At 38.8% G+C, this 19071-nt stretch overlaps 2 protein-coding genes across 5 annotated transcripts in view; both read right to left on the bottom strand.

Annotated features, from left to right (window-relative positions):
* Positions 1-19071, bottom strand: part of FNIP1 (folliculin interacting protein 1) — a 419816-nt gene that overhangs the window by 306933 nt on the left and 93812 nt on the right. The window lies entirely within an intron of this gene.
* Positions 1-19071, bottom strand: part of RAPGEF6 (Rap guanine nucleotide exchange factor 6) — a gene marked incomplete at its 3' end in the record, with an annotated part of 117353 nt that overhangs the window by 81769 nt on the left and 16513 nt on the right. For all 3 annotated transcript variants that reach the window (XM_079320080.1, XM_079320082.1, XM_079320081.1), the window contains exons 2-4: positions 10665-10735; positions 10051-10107; positions 9061-9144 (exon numbers count right to left, since the gene is read on the bottom strand). In XM_079320080.1, the coding sequence (XP_079176206.1) occupies positions 9061-9144; positions 10051-10107; positions 10665-10735 (212 nt within the window). The remainder of the gene's footprint in view (positions 1-9060; positions 9145-10050; positions 10108-10664; positions 10736-19071) is intronic.

Below are 19071 nucleotides of genomic sequence, written 5' to 3'. Positions count from 1 at the left end.
AAAAAAAAAAAAAAAAAAAAAAAAAAAAGTTAAATAATTTATAATTCTATTCCTTATAGCAGAAAACTAAAGACAAGAGATACTCTTTTCCAAAACACTAAAATCATAAAGGAATTATATGCAACTGGAAGTTTCAGGTTTTGCACCTTTTTAAAACCAGAAATAATCATTATCAGTTTTATGACAGAACAGATTACTACTATTGCTATATACCCTGTAATTAGAAAAAAAAGCACCAATTTCCTGTTGCAGGTTGTTCAAGCAAAGTATTTTTCTTGTGCAACCACATTTTATCAAACTCCTGGAGGTCAAGGAGGTGTTGGTTTTTTTTTGTTTTGTTTTACATAAACACATTCCTCAAATTTACCCACTGGCCAGCCCCCCTCTGCTTACATTGCAGCATTTGCTAATTAAGTAAAGGCAGTAAACACTAATGAGGGCAAGAACAATGCTTGGAACAAAGGCCACGGTCTTGGCCCTATCATTTCTGCTCCATCAGGCACTTTACAACAACCAAACACTTGGAAAAGCATCAGGTTCCAAGGACAAAACCCACCCAGCTAATCCTACAGAATAAACCACTCATATTAATAAGTCAATAGGTCAAGCTGCATTATTTCCTGGTACACACCATGGATAGTTCATTGATTATTCCACAGCAGAGCTCCTTCCAAAGAAGGACACCACATATGGTTTTTCACCAGCCATAACTACTACTGTGTCTTGAAAATACCAAATTTTAATATTCCTAATTTACATACACAACATGTTTTAGAGACACGGGTTTTACATTTCTCTACATTTACATTTCTTAAGGACCTATTACATATTTTTCCTCTAGAATACAAATATTTAGCTTCTCTATCACAGTTAAGAGATTTGCTGACATCAAAATACTTCACTAATCTGCCAATTATAATCAAGGCTTCAGAGCAACATTCATTCCTAAATGTTTTTAAATGGAAAAGGTTCAGTTGAACAAAGCTTTGAAAGTGGAGGAGAGAAAACCCACTTGGAAAACAAGAACAAACTTTGACACAGAACATTCTTTAAAGGCCCCTTCCAACCCAAACCAGTCTGTGATTCTGTGACACTCCTTGGCTCACCTGTCCCTTTCCCACTGTGTCATTTGCTCATCTCTCTGCAACTGCAGAGTACCTTAGAAGTGCAGTCACCTGAGTATGTGCTTGACTTCACCAATAACAGTGAACAGAATAAAATCAATCACTGAAGGGAGCCTTCTGCATCTGAGAATACTCCCATTTCCACACTCCTGCTCACTCTCCCCAAAACAGAAAAGTGCTTTAACTTCTTTAAGCACTGGATCTTTTATAACAAACCTTACTTTTATAAAGTTAACTATTTAGAAACTCCCCAAAGTGACATACTTTGAAAGCAGCTCTTGAAATAGGATGTGCACAAACAACTTTCTGAAGACAAATATTTTGAAAATTCCCATATCCAGCTGTTGCACAACCTGAGTATTTGGTGATTAAACACATCTGGAAGGGCAAAACTGACGAATTTAAGCAATAACTATAATTTTACTCAAACATTTCCTGATACCAATACAATACTGACAGCTTCTCATTCTTCATTACTCAGAATATCATACATACATTAAAGGCAAAAACACAGCCTGTCCTGAAGAGATTTCACCCTACAAACAGATGGAGATTGAGACTTCCTTATTATTTGTTTCAACACTAATCAGCAAGCATCTTCCAATTTACAATATTCAACTACATCCTGAAACATTATTTTAAGATATTTCAGACATCAAAGCCATCAATGGCAGAATGTCAGGCACTTTACATTCTGCTCTTTATTTTCAGGAACTACAAAATCATAACATTATCCTGTCTGTGTAAATTGGTGTCAATAATGCACAGTTCTCTGTGACTGTCAATAAAGCTACCTGCAGGAGTTTTACTGCAGTAATACTCAGTACTGTATTACATGTGGAACAGGGCCAGGGCCCTGATATACCAGTTTATCAAGATAACAAGTAAAGGGTTTGAGAGTCTTTTGATTTTTATGAATAGACCCATCTCTCAAACTGCCTGTCAGGCTGCTTTTAGATACATAATGACAAAGATAAATTGTACAATTATCCAGTAACCTGGATGCATTTCTTCCATGAAAAAAGATTTTGTAGAAAAGGGCACAATTGGGCCTGGAAGAGACAGAATTGTAAGGAATAAACATGTTGTTTGTTTTTTGTTTTTTTTTAACAAATGAATATGTGTTTTTGTGCAAGTCTGGGGGATCTACAAGGGCATATAGTGACAGGACAAGGGGGAATGGTTCTAAGATGACCTAAGTAGGTTTAGATGAGATATTAGGAAGGAACTCTTCACTCTAAGAATGGGGAGGCCCTGGCACAGATTGCCAGAGAAACTGTGGCTGGCCCATCCCTGGAAGTATTGAAGGACAGGCTGAATGGGGCTTGGAGTAACCTGGGATTGTGGAAGGTGTCCCTGCTCATGGCAGAGGGATGGAATGAGATGAGCTTTAAGGTCCCTTCCAAACAAAACCATCCTGTGATGCTATGCAAAGCATTCCATTTTTCCTCTCCTTGCAGAGTGCCTCTTGTGCAGTACAGCTGTTCCAGCAAACCCCTGGGTATCCACTGCCAAGCTGCTGCTGGTCAGATCCAAGATAAAATGCATTCTGTTACAAATGAATGTACCACACAAGTATACTAATGGCTGGAATAACTATTAGTATTATTAAACACTAATCTAATTACTCTAAAAATATCATTTTACACTTAAATTTAATTCATTGTTTGGGAAGTAACACTGAGGGAAAATCCATGAAGTTGCATAACAGGCAGAAACAGCTGCAGTGACTGCAGATAGAAAAACCAGGATTTGCCCCTCCTGCACTGCAGTCATGACACAGGAGTGTGCTCAACATCAAATTCCTCAGAGGATAACCTGTGTTTCTGGGCATCTCCACAGAGGTCTCCATTTCACTAGATTTGTCTCAGCCCAACCATGACTGAAGAATGGGGTTGGTAGGTGGGGAGTTGTCTGAGGCTTGCAGGTACATCAGGAGGCCACAGCAGCTGCTGAGCAGCCCCAAATGTTTCTATTTGTGGAACAGAAAAAGGAGATGGAAAAAAAGGTCCATCAGCACAGACCAAAAGTTTCAGCAAATATAAGTGGCACAATATGCTGTGCAAGTCTTGAGCTCTTCAAAGTAACCTCATTAGAAAAATATTATAATACTTAACTCCATCAGGAAAAGGTTTAAAGGAAACCAGACACCACAAGATACATGGCTGAATACAACATACCTATTTCAATTAATGTTCAGTCATCAAAACCCATTTCTGCATTAGCTCTCAATAACAACATTTAGCAGGTTTATCTCTTAAGCCTGCTGAAGTTTGAAGTGGAACATATTTTGGAGGCTGTGTAACATGCTACTCAATTTGCAGGCTCTAAGCTCAAGATCTCTGTATTAATTACTTTATACTTTGAACATGGTGACCCTTGGAGGAAGCCTGTGTCTCACCTACCACTTTCTGTCCAGCCTTCCAGCTATTCCAGATCTTTGGATTGCAAAGTCTTAGTAAAATTATATTTTAGTTACAAACAAACCATACACAACCCCTTCCTTATAATTTCCTTTCTCTTGTACTTTAGTTCAGCCAACAAAAAAACTCTTTCTGTGGCACAATCAGCATCCCTTGCAATCCAGAAAAATTTCTAAAGGGTAGATGCTGTAAGAAACTATTAATAGACCAAAAGGAAATTATTGGTGCAGGGGAAACATGGATGAGATTATTCAGCCACATGGTTGTGACAGGTCTGAACACATTCTTCATTTCTTTATTTTCTTAGAAGATTAGTCTATAGCAAATAAGATGCACCATGTACTCTTAGTCTGAAACACCTTCCCAGTCATTACTCAGTATCAGCAAACCAGGACACAGCTTCTCATAGTGTGCTGACTCTTCTCATCCACATTCCCTTTGCCCTCAGAGTATTTTCATGCCAGCACTAGCTCTGACAAAAGAATTTAAATCTGAACAACTCTATCTGAATTAATTAGTTTTAAAAATACATTTATTTGTAGTATTCCCAAATTATTGCTTCACTTATTGGCTGTCAGACAGTGCTGCAAATTACAGCCACCACTAAACAGAAACATCCAGGGAAAACAACGTTTCAATTCAAAAATTCAAATGCACTGAATCACCACTGCTTTTATCCTGTGCTGAGGTACTAAATCTCTCAGACTTGATAATCACAGCAATGTAAAGCCTGAAGCTCCCTCTAAGAGGGCAGAGAAAATAATCCACAACAGTTAGCTGGGAAGAGCTTTCCAGCATGAAGCAATACACTCAGAGTATTGTATTGTGACTGCAATATTTACAGTCACACAGTAAGAAACTTAAATCCCAATCATGGCAACAATTATCACAATTCAGAATCTTACTGGCAAATGCCAGTTTGTTAGAAATTAGGTTTACTGTATGACAGTGGGATTGGCACACATGGATCCAGACTGTGGGAGGAAAAGCTATTCACATTCCAGACATTGGGACTGGAAAGAGGAAGAGTTTGAAGAGCACTGGGACAGAGCTTGGATACAGCAGGTACAGTCTAAGCAGAAGCAGCATTCAAGTTAAACCTTGAAAGGAAGGATGAGGGGATAGAAATATCAGTATATGTGGCACTGGCAGAAGCTGGGAGTACAGGAGCTATGAGCCATCAGTTTACTTTTGCAGTGAATGGTACAAATTCACAAGTATTTGCAGAAAATTTCTACTACAGGCTTCAGAAGTAAACCTGATCTGACATTAGATGGTGCATTTGAGGTATAAATATGTTTGAGAACAAACATTTTGCTAATCTTTCAATTCTTCAAATTGCAAATCTTTAATCACACATTCTTATGTTCCAACACTTACAGTCCCATAAAAGCACAGTATTTTCTGTGCTTCTGGCACTTCACACAGAATAGATGCAAATACTGTTAGCAGTCACAGTCAGTTGCAAAATATTGTAAAAATATTGTTAATCACAAATACTAATACAAAACAAGCTAAAAATAATTTCAACCCAAGCTGTTGTTCATGATGCAAAACTGGAGTTCCTCTTTCATTATGCCCATTTTCTTGATTTGTATTTGGGTCTTCTCCTTTTACTAAAGAAAAGAGAAATTGCTTATTGAGTCATTGATGCATCTACAACTCTCATGAAAAGATACCACACAACCATGAGGCCATTTTAAATAATGTAATTATTTTTAGCCAAGAAATGCACTTCATGAATAGAACAATGATTCCAATTTTCTCCACTTGAGAGATTTTGGAAGGACTGGGAAAAGAGGAGTGTTTGTTTTAGCAAGACTACATCTTGAATGTTTCAAGAGTTTGTATTTTCCCTTGGAGGTTCAATTCTCACAGCTGTAGGAGGCTGCCAGCCACATAATTGGCTTCCAAAGTTCCTCCAGGTCCTTGATATATCTGCTATGGCTAATCTTGGTGTGAGTAATCTCCTTCAAATATCCTGTTCACATGAATTATCTTTATTAATAAGCAAGGTTAACACAAAACCTCTTTAACTTGCTAGTGTGATTTTCCTTCCACAAATCCATCAATCCTGTTATTTTATTCTGGCCATCCCTTTCAAGCTAGAAGCAAATTCTTTTCCTCCTATGCCAAATCTATTAACAAATCCATTCTCCAGGCAACAGGGTAATCAAGATTATGCCATCTTTGTACCTGGTATTACTGACTGATCTGCCTCTTATCTTAAAAATCTTCCAGGGCTTCTCTCATCAAGAGCATCAGTGTCAGAATATTGAATAGATTTATTGTACCTGGATGCAAGTTTTACTCCTCCAATTTTTAAACCAATTTCTGAACTACAATTTGAATACAAGTTTATCAAGTCAATTAAAAAAGCCCTTTTCAAGCACAGTGAGCCCCAGTTTCCATCCTGACTCATTCAAATGACAAGATTAATAAAGCAGTAACTGCCCACCTCCTTATGTTTTCAAGGGGCTGAGCCTCTTTCGGCTTGGATTCCATAGAATATTTTATTTCAAAGAGTTCTGCAGAAAAAAAAAAAATGAGGTTTCCTGAACCTCTGATAGAGAGGGGACAAAAGGGATATGCAAAAAGCAGGGCAGCACCTTCAGGTTAAGTTTCCAGTTGTTTGCTACAGTCTCCTCCTATCCATTAAGGTAATCACAGGGCAAATTACAGAAAAAGCACAAGTGTTGTGAGGATGTACCAGAAAACAGTTATTAAACCATAACTACCTTGGCAATGATTACTTATGGAGACTGCAAGGATCTCACTTAAACAATCAATTGTAACAGCAGTTTCTTACATAATTGTTAAACAAAAGTCAGTTTGTTCCTAGTGCAATGCTGGATTTTGAAAAATGATTCCTACATAAAACAAACTGAAACCAACAATTTTAGAAGAAAAAGAGGCCTTAAACACCATTATTGCCAGAAAAAAGCTTCCTCTAATTGAGGAACACTGATATCAAAGCAAACTATTTTATAAAAGCTGTTTCAGTATTCTGAAAAGAACCCTAAAACATACAGAAGTTCTTTAAAGACAAAGTGTTTGTCAAATGTTCCAGAGGAAAAATATGAAGCTGAAATTATCAACCTGGCAAAGAGGTAACCAGGGCATGTGGCATGTTATGAACCACACAAGGACTGAGTTTCAAACTCAAATCTATTTGCTAGCTATTATCTTTTTTACATAATGCCTCCATCTACCCAGTACTTCCAAAATGACAATTATTCAAACTTGGCTCTTCAGAGTTCGAGGAGGTTTCCAGATTAAAGCCTAACTCCTCATCTTTGGTATAACCACCTTTCTCCCATTAAGGATTCTATTTTTGTCCTCTTCCATTTACCCCCTGGACAACTCAAAGCCATCATGAGACTCCTGCATCAGTCCTGTGCAGAAGATACCTGTCTCTAACCTCACCCACCTCTGCTCACATGCTGATATATTTATACCATATTGGAGAAGTCAAAGGTAGGATTTATCTGATGCCATGTCTGGGCAGCACTAAGCCTATCAGAAATCCAAGTGACTGAAGGGATGTTTCCCTTCAGCAGCCTCAGAATATTTCAAGTGTGGTTTTCATTTTGTTCCTTACTCTTGTCAACTACTTTCCTGCTGTGAAAATTTTTAAAAAGCATGAATAAAACAGTATCCCACATAGCATACTTTCCTATAAAGTTTATTTCACAAACATATTAGAAGTCTAGGATCATATGCTTACCAGGCAAAGAGAACAGGGCAGCAAGTTCTTATATTTGTTTCCTATGATACAGGATAGCCCTACAATGCCTGAGGCAATGAGAATAAAGGTAATAGTGTCTTTCTTATAAATGTATAGTTAACATTCCTTCCAGAATGACTCACATAATCAGGAACTTGGTTGGGAACAAAGAATAAGGAATGACATTAAGTATTACTACAAATTAACTAAAATGGTGTTAACTACAATTATGAAAGAATACTATTAACTTATCCAAGGCACTATTTCATATGAAATTAACCTGTGTCTGGTGACTGCAGCTCCCTCAACTAGAAATGTGATTGATCAGGTTTTCAGAACAGAGAAAGTAACTGAACTTTATCCCACTCTACCAAAAAAAAAAAAAAAACCAAAAAAACAAAAAAAAAAAAAAAAAAAAAAAAAACCACCAAAAAACAAGAAAAGGCATTCTATTTAATGCATGAACATGACTGTATTTCAAATAAAATGGAAGTGAGCTGTAAGCTGAACACCCTAGATATCTATCAGGAATCCACTCTCTTCCTTTCCACATGATTTCACCACTTAAGGAGACAGAACATCCCAGGAACCATCCTTTGTAAGCTGTAACCTGCCAGCAGCTCCATCTAACAGAACTCTGTGACCCTTTCAACATCCTCATTATCCATAATAAATGTAGCTGTAATCTTGTGAATTAACTATAACAGGTCTACTTTACCAATTATTTTGTGTGTGTGTGTGTAGGTGACTTACTCCAGGTTTCACAAAACAATGATTTTAGAGAGTTCTTATGCAAATACAAGCATGCCATGTCCTCACTTTTGGTGCTCCTGAACTCATAATTGACTTATCATAGTATGACTTAGGTTGAAAGGGACCTGAAAGCATATCTTGTTCCACCCCCTGCCATAGGCAAGGACACTTTCCACTAGAAAATATTGCTCCAAGCCCTGTCTAAACTGGTTTTGAACACTTCCAGGGATGGGGCAGCCACAGCTTCTCTGGACAGTTTCATTCAAGGACCTTCAGTCACTCAAGGAGCATTAAGTGTTTAATACCCAGCCTAGAACTGAGTTGAAAAAGACAGTCCTATATGTTAGCAATACTTACTATGAAATTCAAGTATATGGAAATGTATGTAAGCTGGAGCTGGCATTAAGTCTATCCACTCATGTCAGCTCATGCTGAGTCAAGTGAAACAGTGAAATAAAAAAGTGATTTACAAGGTCAAGCAGAGCATTACTCTGGGTACTCAGGGTATTACTTGCCCAAGTTCAGCTCAAGTCTAATAATGTGCTTCAGTGAAAGCAAGTCAGTGCTCACTGTGTCTCCAGACAGGCTCCTGGCACAATCCCTCCACAGCTGATGCTGCTGGGCCCTTCCTGCTTCACATAAAAATCATGTGCCATTAAATACAGCCTCTGACCAAATGGCAGAACCTGTGTCATCTGCAGTTGTATTTTTGTGACAGGGAACTCTATCCAGAAGAGTCACACAACACAAATTATTCAAAGAGATCCCAAGGTAATAAGCTGAATACAAACTTTTTTATAAACTTAAAAAGCCAAACTAGGTTAAGTATTTCACAAAGAAATTTCAATGTGCAGAAAAATCTGAGAAAATTTAAATTTAATTAACTGAACATTTCTTTCACTATCAAACTTCAGAAAAACAAAATTATGAAATTATTTTTAAATTCTTTAAAAATTACAGTAAGACAAATACATTGGAAGCATTTATTTAAAAGGTTTGCCTTAAATAACAACAACTCAATTATTTTACATACCTGCAAGGTGGCAAAAACATTGAATCTTTCATGAGCACAGATCCAGAAAGCAGGATATACCAGCATCTTGCAATAGTTTCTGAGCTGTAAGAAAAGCAATCAGTGATATGTACTTCTCCTTACAGCACCTTAGAATTATGTTACCTAAAACATTGTAGTAAAATAATGATTTATCACTCTACCAGTTCAATATGTAAGAACCTGGAAACTCCAACTGGACCAGGATATTTTTTTTTTAACATTCACATAAGGAATGTTTTTTATACTTCACACTTTGACATTAAACTCAGCTTAAAAATTTACTTTATAAAAATGAAATTTTTAGTGAAAATATTTTATTCCAGTGAAAGCATACACAAAGACTATAAATACAGGGCAGCACACAACCCTGCACACAGATAATGACCTGCTGCTGTAGCAGGTGTGTGTCACACATACCCACCACACCAGCTAGCAGGTGGCATCTCATTTAGACTCAGGTGTGCTAAAAGCTGTGCCTTTTACAGAAAGCTAGGACTACCTGGGAGACAATAAATATGCCATCAGCAATGCTAAAATATGAGGAAAATAAAAGTATATTTGCCTCCCAGCAAGAACATAGAGAACCATAAGCTACAGCACTAATTTTTGCCATGTGAAGTGATGGTGTTGGAGCTCCATCCCCCTCCATTGCAGGCTGCTTGGACAAGGAGCTGTGCAGGCAGTGACAGCTCCAGGGATATAGTGCCACCTACTGAATGTCACCAGGGCTCACTGTCCCCCTTCAGCCACCTGTGTCACTGACACACACACACCCTCTGCTGTCCATGGCTGCTGGGCTGCAAACTCAAGGGCACCTCCCAAACACCAACCCTGCATTACTGCAGCTCTGCCAAAGTTTTTAACCAATTATTGACAATAACTGAAAAGCTAGTTTCATATAATAATATGCAAAACATTGGGTTTGCTCATGTTTTTGCTGAAGAACTTCAACAAGTGCTGTGTACTCACCAAAAGAGAACTTGGTTGCCCTTGTACCTCTCATAGCGGGCACTGGATGACATTATTCTGAGGGAAGAGGAAGAGAAGTTTAAATTCAATTTTAATCCCCAAAGATCATAAGCCATTAATCACCACATTTCAGTAGAATCACTTTCAGGCTCTAAGACCTTAAATTCAACTATTTTTTTGTTCTAAATAAAGGATGTGCTTAGCCAGAAAATTCAAATTATTATGGTGTTCTTCATTATAAAATTACCCGTAGCAACTGAACTGAAGGAATTAAAATACTTCCAAAGTACTTTCTGTGCCTTGCTGGCCTTCCATTTTATGGATTCTGAGACCATCTGAATGTCTGAAGCATTAAAAATAATTTGCAATCTGGAGTTAAGACAGGGCACTGTCTACATAGTCCTTTGTAGGCAAATGGGAGTAAGCTCTGCCTTCCTTCTTAGAAGAGCTAATTAGTTTAGATTCTTTGCCACATTATTGCAGTGACTTAACTCAGCAATGGATTTAGCCAGTGCTCAGCCACCTCAAATTGCAGGCAGACAAAAAGTCTGCTTATCTCCACAAAATGTCATAGATGTAAGCATGCTAAAAAAACAAACTGCAGAGTACTTTACCTTAGCTGATGTTCCCTGAAATGTGACAGTATGTCCAGCCCATGAAGGAAAGAATAGATAGTATTCAAGTCCTAAAAAGAAACAGAAGGGAAAAACAAACATAAGCAATCTCATTCATTCAGTGTTACTTTTCAGATTCTGCAGTAAATTACACAGAACTATGCAAAACCCAGATTAACAGATAGATCAGGACACAGACTTGAAGAACCCTGTCCACAGTTGAGCTGTGGAAGTGGAAAGAGTGAAGTGCAACTGATACATAAACACTGACCTGAAAAAAAAATTCATTACAAATATCTCTGAAAGTATTATTTATGTGAACGAATACAGCAGCAAGCAACACACAGAATAAGACAAATAGAGCAGGCCTGTTCACCCCAGGTCAAAAATTGCTGAAACTTTCTAAGATCTCTTTAAAGAAAAAATTTTTCAAAACCAGTGAAAACTTGAGCCACTATATAGGATGCAGAGAACCACCAGACTATCTTTTCACAACAAAGGGGTTGTATTTAGAGAGAAAAAACTCTTTCATGTCCAGCTCAGATGCAGCTTGCAAGCCCACTACAAACTACACCACCCTACTGCTTCTCTTGCTCAGCCCAGTCCATGTCTGGAGGAAATATCAAAAAGAAATCCAAAATACTCTTTGGGAAAGATGAAAACAATAAAGCTTTAGAGGTCTCTCACTCCTACTACCTCTAGTCAGCATCACACCAGTGTCATCCACTAGCAACCACAGAAACAAAAATATTAAAACATGAAGATTATTTCGCTTTATAAACTGAACTTTACATAGAAGCTGTAATTAGGACATACAGCTGTTTAAACTTCTCACCAGACAGAATCCTCTTCAGTCACAAAAATATACATACTGATGGTGCAGACCACATGGCAGGGAACAGCTCACTAGGGCTATTCATCACTTAATTTACTGTCCTGAACAGGTGGGCTGCTAAGAGTCAAATACACAACAAAATCATTATACCCCACAGGGCAGTCTCTCCAGCTTGGCCTTAGGAGGTATGTTCTGAATTTTCAAGTGCTACATTTATCCAGTGTTTACATAAGATAAATCAATATGAAGGCTGGCCTCAGAATTTACAATGGATTTACTTCAGAAAAGTTCTCTGACTTCACAGTCTGTGTTTAGCAATATAACTTATATGGACCATTGTATCAAATGAAAGGTCAGACATAACTGCAGACCATGTAAAACCAATAAAATCATCTTTTTTTAAATGTCATTACCGAATGCCACGAAAATTAAACAGAGGGCCTGAATTTGTAACACACTTACAAAGCACTAATTTCACAGAATCCAATCTCATTTTAAACCTCCAAATTGCCACAAACATGATTCAATTAGTGGAACCATGCAGGAGCACTAGCTGTGGATAGACTCCACACACACCACAGCCTGTCAGAGGTGGGCACCTGGCAGCCAAAGGGGCATTTCAGACAACCAACAGCTCCATTACTGAGCTCTCTCTGTTTCTGGGCAGGGAACTACCTCAGCTTCTCCCCCTGAAAGCATTACACACAGAAATGCAGAAACTGTATAATCAGATCACACAGAGGCACAGCAGTTAATAATATCTGATCTCCCAGGCCAAAAGAAGGATACTCTTAACTCCTGTAAAAGCTGGGCAGCCAGGAGAGAATCTGTATTTGTTTAACATTAAAGCTGAATTTTTAAGTCTACATAATTCAATGTGTCTATATAGGTTTTCCTACATTTTTCAGTACTTTTTTATATAACTTGGACTGAGACGCAACAGAACATCTCAAAAATGTTTTAGATAAGCAGTTCTGTAGTTATGAGTTACAGAAAACTATGTTCCCCTTTTAATCACAAAGCTTTTAACTTCTGCATATGAAAAATGACCACATCCTGACTTGTGAATTCTCTGCAGCTCCAGAATGCAGCCCCTTTGCAAGTTCCCTCAGCCTGGACCGAGTCCTGCACTCCCCCTGCAGCGCACAGGATTGCTGCACTCAGGAGCTTGATAAATAAACAGCTGGTAAATTAAGGAGATAAACATTTGCTTAAAGGGATACATGCCTGAAAAGCATCCCCCAACTCCAACCTCATGGGCAGAGAGCACAGCAAAGGGAAGGCAAAGGTTCCTGTTCCCTCACACAGCAGAAGGCATTTAACTAAACACTGCCCAATACTACTGCTCTAATGCTGATAAATGCAATAAACTACATGATAAATGGAATTCACTACCCACTCAGGTGATTCATCAACAAGCTAAACACACTGGCTACTCACACAGCAGTTTCTATAGGAGGTTTTAAATCAGGATCTGTAACACCTTTCCTAAAAATACCTGACTTTTAAAGCAAGCTCCTGTCCTAGTCATGCAGAGAAGGTGATTCTGGGTGCCACCGAGCAACAGAACTTACTCAGCAATCTCCTGGGAATTCTGTGAGGTGCCTCTCACTGCCAGTACCTCAAATGCATCCATCCAATGTGTTTTCCATACCCTGGTGAAAAAGCCTTTTTTGCATGTTTAAATAGATACAACCAGGTAGAATTCCTCCTCTCCCTCATGTGCCATTTCATATTTTAACACAGGAGGGTACAATACACATATATCCCAGTTTTTCCCAATAAAACTAAAATTACCTATCAGTCATAGTTTGTGAAGTTTTCTTCACTAATTCCAACTCATTTCGGACAAAGTGCTTAAAATAGCACTGAAATTACATTTGACATACTGTATTTAGCATCTCATTCTGTGTTTTTGCTGGCAAGGAACATCAGCTAATCCGAGGGTGGCCAGACGTGGGCAGGGGCTGTGGCCACCTCGTGGACAGAGGCTGAAGTCCAGCTGCACCACACTTCCAAAAATCCTCCTCCAACAGAGCTGAAAGCATTTATTCCTCTAAGTTCACAACAGTTTCTAACATGATTTTCAGTTTTGTTTTTAAGAAGACATTTATTTCACCACAGCAGTTATGAACAGTGGACAAGCAGATAACCTCAGTACAAAGGGTAGGGATCGTTTCCACAGCCAGTTTATGATACTCACTATGAAAAGTGGTGCCAAAGGGCAACAGCATCATATCAGCAGAACACAAAATATTTACTGGAATTTTACAGCCCCTTTCCATATCCTTCTTTATAATCTCTTTACTTACTTTTTTCTGTCACAATCCAACTGAGACACAACTATTGATGAAACACACTTCACATGCTCAGAAGAGAGAACAAGGTCAGTATGACTTTATTTTGCAAAAGTCTTTTCTTCAGAGCTTTTCATCAGCTGAAACTGAAGCACAGGCTCTACCTGCAAATGCTATGCCCACAACAGATTCTTCAATCTTTGACAGAAAACAACTTTGACTAAGATTATTTACAGAGAAAGTAACTCACATTACCTTATCCAACTAGCTAAAACTGCAGTTCCACCACCCCAAGGAAAGGTGGGAAACCAGGCAAAGAGTAATCAGGCAGTTGTTAATCCTGTTAGAAAGGAGATTTTCTATGCCATAGAGAAGAAACACGAACACTGTGACCGCAGTGATCCTGCCCCAAGCTGTCCTGGACAGATCACTCTCTGCCTCCAGTTCTCACAGCACATGTGTTTGAAAAAAGCAGAGACATCTTTGTCTTCAAATCCTTCCCATGACAGAATACACTGTATAAAACAGCATGTGCTTCAGCAGCAGTGCAGAAACCAAGGGAGGGCTCTGTGGATGGTGCTGTAATCACCAAGTGTGGTCACCAGCAGCCTCAGCTTCCTTCAGAACCAGCTTTTATCATCTCCAGCACACCCATTCCTCCAGCAAAGAACTTAACCAGCTGCTAAACCAAAGGTGGTATAAAAACAGAGATTTTAGTAACAATGTCATGTCATAAAAATATATATTCTTTTATGGTAGCATCCTCATCCCAATAAAGTTAGAAGTAAGCCACCTGAATACTCAGACTACTTCTCATTTTCCCTGCCAGATGCTAACTCTCAGAGATACCATAAAGGAAAAAATAAAAGAAGCATCAACTAAAAACTCACCACACAAAAGTAAAGCTATCAGCTAACTACCACCATCACCCATTTATTCCAAAACATTTATTTGAAAATAATTTCCCCCCCACCTTTTTTTTTTTTTTTTTTTTTTTTTTTGCAAGGATGGTGAAATATTAGTTTCTTAATTGCTAAGATGTCACTTTTTAAAATAAAGAAGTAAGTACAGTCAGCCAGAAAAATAATCAGGAGAATATAGTCCAAGCTCAAAGTTACTGAGGAAGTGGTGGTTTCTGTTATGTTTCACTAATGGCATCTTTTTAAAATATGACCAAGATCTGGATGCTTTTGAACAAGCACCACAGTGCAGCAACACCAGTGATGAGCAAAATCTGTGGGTAGGTATCACTTCCTTTTGCTTTTCACCCAATCTCTGGTTTGTAATCCAAGGAGCATCTTTACACAGCTTGGAATTAAGGCTTCAGTGGAAGAACAGTGTTCTCAAACAGAGTTCTGACCACAAAGCTTCCCAACCAACAACTCCAGCCAGCACAACTGTAATACACATAAGCTGCATCCAGATGCTTTAAGTCCACAACAAGGCTCAAGATAAATCCTCCAGCAGTGTTAAAAGGGGGTAAAAGAAGTGCAAAAACAGAGGGGGAGAAAAAAAAGCTCTCAAACAAGAATGGAATGATTGCATCAAAAACACAAAACAAAAAACTAATGCTTCCCTTCATGTGACCCCAGACAGGTGTTCCAGTAACATATTATCACTGTTATTCTTATTAAACTCTAAACAGGAAATCTGGTCTATTTCTAAGGAAAATAAAGTGTTCCGAAATGACCTCATAGTTGCAAATTCTGATTAATCTCCCCCAGAGACAAGCTCAGCAATCACCAGCAGGTATCAGGGATGCTGAGGAAGCCAGCAATCCCCAGTGTCCCCACGGCAGCACTCGGGCAGCTGCGCAGCAGCCGCATGGCGCCCAGCCCGCCGGGACAGCTGCTCACGGCAGCCTCAGCCCGGCTCCACACACACCCAAACCCCAGCCTGAAACAAGGGCTCCCTAAGAAAGAACACCAGCATCTATTGCCCAGTATTATTCAGTCAGCCCAGAGTTTTGCACAGGGAGTGAGAAAAGAGCAGAAACCTGCAGCAGCACTTCAAAGCTGCGTGTAAAAGCAGCTGTGTCAGCAAGTTGCAGACAGATTGCTCTCACATGCAAACCTGTCCCAAAGAGCTGCACAGAACCTGCCTCCCAATCCACCCCACACACATGAAATTCCTGTCGCAAGAACATATGCCTGGCTCACTCCTGCCTCCCACACCCAGCCTACACAGGCTCCGAGCCACCCAGTATTCCCTGGCTTACACTCCAAACCTGCTTCTACAGAAGCACAAAGGACAACTGATGGGATTGTGCATCCATTCCTTTTCTGAGCTCACACAGTTAGCAGGATGCATTTTCTATGTGTTTCAGAGCAAACAAAATATTAGTATTTTCTGAAGATATGTGAGAGATCCAGCCATATTACAGAGAATACACTTTAAAAGAAAGAGACACACATTTCTGCCTTTGAACCAACAGTTAGACCATTTGGTAACAGCTTCCCAAATTCCAATGGCATTCAAAAAGACCATGGTACAAAATCCTCCAGGGAAGGAAGCTGCATGGTTGAAAGGTACCTTCCTGTTCATATGCTGCTTAGTTGTTTCTCCCTTTTAGTGCTCTGAGCAGAAACAGGGCTGGAAACAAACTCCAGCACAATCAAGCACTCACATGGTACAGGACAAGGATTTTAATAGCCTCCTGGACAATGTCTGAAATTCAGTGTGTGAATTTCTCTGTATTAAAGTTGCTATTTAAAGTGCCTAGATTTCAGAAAAGCACACAGAGGTGATTCTTGGAGCACAGAGCATGAGCTGTGTAAGCTCTAGGTGCGAGGCTCCCTCCAGCCTGATGCCATTTCTTGCTTCTCAGTGATTCAGCAGGTTCCTTGTACAGATTGAATGCAGCTTTATTAGGAATCCTGTCAGAGTCAATAAAGACTTTGTCACCCTTGGAGGGGGGGTGCAGCAGAAGAGAGGAAATGTTACTCAGCACTGTTTTCATTGCTTCCCTTCCTGTTGCTTCACTGAAGGCTGGAATTTGTTTAAGGCTAATTTAAAAATAGTACTCCCAAATTCTTTCCTGATACTGTAATACCATAAATAAAAACACAGAACCATGCTGTAGTTCTCTGATCCATATTTTACACATTCATATACATACAGAGCACATTCACCAGTTTTAGAGAAGCTGGTTCAACAAGCCCACCCTACACACTGTCAGCTACCCCCAAAACTTGTGGGAGGAGCAGAAACACACACTTAAAGACATGTAACAGAGCATATAGCTCCTAAATTAAAAAGAAGATGATGAGATGAACTGGAAAGCAACTCCTCCATCTTAACTTATTTACACTCCTTGTTCAGTGGCATAGACATTGGACTTCAATAAAAATGCAAGTGATACAACAGAATGTCAGCTCAGGCTCTTCACTTAAAGTAGCAATTCCATCTAAAGCAGGCTCCTATTTAGCTGGAGGCCACTTAAAAACAAAAATAAAATACAAGCACTGAGACACTATTAGGGAAGAGAAAGGATGGATTAGTTAGTCAGACAAATGAAACTGTTATGAATGAAAGATATTAAAGTACCTTGCAGTGAATGGCAGAGTTTAAGCAGCACTCCCAAGGAATGAAGCCACATTATTCCATGTAAGAAACACCACTAATTCAAAAAGCCTAATTAAAGAACTTGTCCATAAACATAACAGCAAACTCCTGCATGATCTTATGTCACTGCCTGAAACTCTACACAGTAACATTTGTATACAATAAACTGGTTCTACTACTTCAGAGCTATATTCCATTATTCAGAAAGAATGGCACATGAAGAAGCTGAACAGCTTCAAATGACCAAGAACCTGAATTCTTTGATTTATGGTCTTTTGGATGCTCCCAAACTCCTGGAGCCCAAGTCCACCAAACAACTCTGGATTGTATCATGACTACAATAGAGCACTCCTCCCTAAACTCTTAACTTCCCATTTACCTACACAAATGACAGACACCTTTCTTCAAATGAGTTAGTGTCAGTCTATTATAATATCTTTATACAAGAGAAAAGAGATTAAGAGAGACGTCATTTCACTCTTGTACACCCTGGAAGCAATTCCCATTGACAGCATTCATTAATAACAGTACAGCCACAAACAGAAAATTAAAATCTGGCTCTTATTTTTGCAAATAGTAAGAAGCATCATTTGCACACTTGGATTTTTATCTTATTTTTTGTCAATAAGTAAGAAGTCACTCAATGGGACATTGGCACATATGTTTCCTTGTATATTATTTTGTACTATTTCATTATAACGTGCATAAGAAAATTTGGAAAAAGCCAGATCTTTAAACACAGAGACCTGAGAGCCACTATGACAGCTTTTTGATGGACTGAAATACCTCAATATAGTGGCATACTCCTAAAAGCAAAATAAAAGAACTGAAGTCTTTCCACATGAAAATAAAACAAAAAGTTTCTCCACTCACCAATCATTCCCCACACCCACAATCCAGATAAACACCTTCCACCTCAGAACCCTGGATTATGTTGATATAGGACTTTCGTAGAAAGAAAAACATTTGAAGGAATAAGGGAGGGGAAATTTTATATTATTTTTACTGCTGTTTCATCACAGAGTCAGCATTTTTGGAACTCTGACTCTGCCAGAGAAAGAAACTTCCTTTGGAAAAGCTGATTTTGCAGAGTGAAATTGCAAGGGCCCTGAACTGGAGAGACAGAACAATAGATGTCACTGCTTCAAAGCAAGCAGCTCATGGGGAGTTTTGTATCTGAAGCACCATTCAGCCCTTTCCACAGTTAAGAATAAAAACACAGCTATGAAAATGCACATTCAATTAAAACACTACCAAAAAGTTCCCAGACATATATTACTTAATTTTAAAGTATCTTTCAGACTTATATGTCAATAATAGAAAAGCATGCTGCCTCAAAAGACCTGTGTTCCTGAAGTTCAACAAGATGGGAAGCACATAACATATAAAATTAGCCCCTATCAAAGAGCAAGACTATATCAAACATTTTTAAATAATACAAAGATCATAAAATCAGCCTCCTAACCCACACTCTCGAAAAATCACCCAAAATCCATCAAAAAAATGGGTGATTTACAGTTCAATCCACACTTTGTTAGTCAAGCAGCTGACCACTTGTCAGAATTACCTACCTCCCTTCCAGAGAACAAGCATCCATCAAATAGCAATCTTTCAGTTAAAACCTTTTGGTCATAACTCCAAAACCAATAGTTCCTCTGATTCACAAACAAACTCCCTGCTCTTTTCAGAGGAAAGTGTCAACATCTGAAAT

Source organism: Erithacus rubecula (genome assembly GCF_903797595.1).
Source record: "Erithacus rubecula genome assembly, chromosome: 16".
NCBI lineage: Eukaryota > Metazoa > Chordata > Aves > Passeriformes > Muscicapidae > Erithacus > Erithacus rubecula.
Note: the sequence above shows the minus strand (reverse complement) of the source record. Positions and strands in the feature narration are given on the sequence as shown.